This window comes from Coturnix japonica, unplaced genomic scaffold, assembly GCF_001577835.2.
Source record: "Coturnix japonica isolate 7356 unplaced genomic scaffold, Coturnix japonica 2.1 chrUnrandom548, whole genome shotgun sequence".
In the NCBI taxonomy this organism is placed as follows: domain Eukaryota; kingdom Metazoa; phylum Chordata; class Aves; order Galliformes; family Phasianidae; genus Coturnix; species Coturnix japonica.
In genome coordinates, this window is record NW_015439929.1 from 29,546 (window position 1) to 31,464 (window position 1,919).

Sequence of the window (1,919 nt, forward strand, 5' to 3'; positions counted from 1 at the left end):
CCCTTTTTCACCCCATTTTTCCCAGCAGACGATCCCAAAGCCGCCGGTTCCGAGGCCGAACGTCGCGGTGTGAAGAGGCAGCGGGACGAGAAGGACGAGCACGGCCGCGCTTACTATGAGTTCCGCGAGGAGGCCTATAACAGCCGGTACGACCCTATTTTGGGCTTAAAAACCCCATTTTTGGGTCCGAACCTGCTTTTCCATTCCTAAACATGAGCATTTTTTGGGGTTATTATCGCAATTTTTAGGTCTAAATCGCCGCCGCCGCCGGAGGAGGAGCCGAGAGAAGGGGAGGAGGATGAGAGCGTCGTCATCCTGGATACGTGTATGTGGGGGTTTGGGGGGAAAAAAGGCGTTTTTGGGGCTTTGGATGGTGGGAAAGGGGTTGAAAATGGTGGTTTTTAACATGTTGTGATTTTATTTGTTGCGTTAAGGCTCTGAAAATGGCAATTTTTGGGTATAAACACTCTGAAAATGGCACTTTTTGGTCTGAAAATGGCACTTTTTGGTCTGAAAATGGCACTTTTTGGGTATAAATGCTGTGAAAATGGCATTTTTTGGTCTGAAAATGGCAATTTTTGGGGATAAACAGTCTGAAAATGGCGCTTTTTGGTCTGAAAATGGTACTTTTTGGGTATAAATGCCCTGAAAATGCCATTTTTGGGTGATAAAGACTCTGAAAATGGCACTTTTTGGGTTTAAATGCTCTGAAAATGGCACTTTTTGGGTATAAATGCTCTGAAAATGGCACTTTTTGGTCTGAAAATGGCAATTTTTGGGGATAAACACTCTGAAAATGGCAATTTTGGTCTGAAAATGGCACTTTTTGGGTTTAAATGCTCTGAAAATGGCATTTTTTGGGGAGAAATGCTCTGAAAATGGCACTTTTTGGTCTGAAAATGGCACTTTTTGGGTATAAATGTGCTGAAAATGGCACTTTTTGGTCTGAAAATGACACTTTTTGGGTATAAATGTGCTGAAAATGGCATTTTTTGGTCTGAAAATGGCACTTTTTGGTCTGAAAATGGCACTTTTTGGGTATAAACACTCTGAAAATGCCATTTTTGGGTGATAAAGACTCTGAAAATGGCACTTTTTGGGTATAAACGCTCTGAAAATGGCACTTTTTGGGTATAAATGCTCTGAAAATGGCACTTTTTGGGTTTAAATGCTCTGAAAATGGCGCTTTTTGGTCTGAAAATGGCAATTTTTGGGTGTAAATGCTCTGAAAATGGCACTTTTTGGTCTGAAAATGGCAATTTTGGGGTATAAATGCTCTGAAAATGGCACTTTTTGGGTATAAATGTGCTGAAAATGGCGCTTTTTGGTCTGAAAATGGCACTTTTTGGTCTGAAAATGGCACTTTTTGGTCTGAAAATGGCACTTTTTGATCTGAAAATGGCACTTTTTGGTCTGAAAATGGCACTTTTTGGGTATAAACGCTCTGAAAATGGCACTTTTTGGTCTGAAAATGGCACTTTTTGGGTATAAACACTCTGAAAATGGCATTTTTTGGTCTGAAAATGGCACTTTTTGGGTATAAACGCTCTGAAAATGGCACTTTTTGGTCTGAAAACGGCACTTTTTGGGTATAAATGCTCTGAAAATGGCACTTTTTGGTCTGAAAATTTTTTACCCTAAGTTTTGGGGTCACTTGGGGGTCCCCGATGTCAGTTTTGGGGTCATTTTGGTGGGTTTTGGGGTCACTTGGGGGTCCCTGATGTCAGTTTTGGGGTCATTTTGGTGGGTTTTGGGGTCATTTTGGTGAGTTTTGGGGTCGTTTTGGGGTCATTTTGGTGGGTTTTGGGGTCAGTTTTGGGGTCATTTTGGTGGGTTTTGGGGTCACTTGGGGGTCCCTGATGTCAGTTTTGGGGTCGTTTTGGGGTCATTTTGGTGGGTTTTGGGGTCACTTAGGGGTC

General features: G+C 42.2%; 1 protein-coding gene across 1 annotated transcript in view; it reads left to right on the forward strand.

Annotated features, from left to right (window-relative positions):
• HNRNPUL2 (heterogeneous nuclear ribonucleoprotein U like 2) overlaps positions 1–1,919 on the forward strand; it is a 27,121-nt gene that overhangs the window by 3,687 nt on the left and 21,515 nt on the right. Inside the window, exons 2-3 of the mRNA XM_032441765.1 lie at positions 26–146; positions 249–394. Coding sequence (XP_032297656.1) covers positions 26–146; positions 249–394 — 267 coding nt within the window. The remainder of the gene's footprint in view (positions 1–25; positions 147–248; positions 395–1,919) is intronic.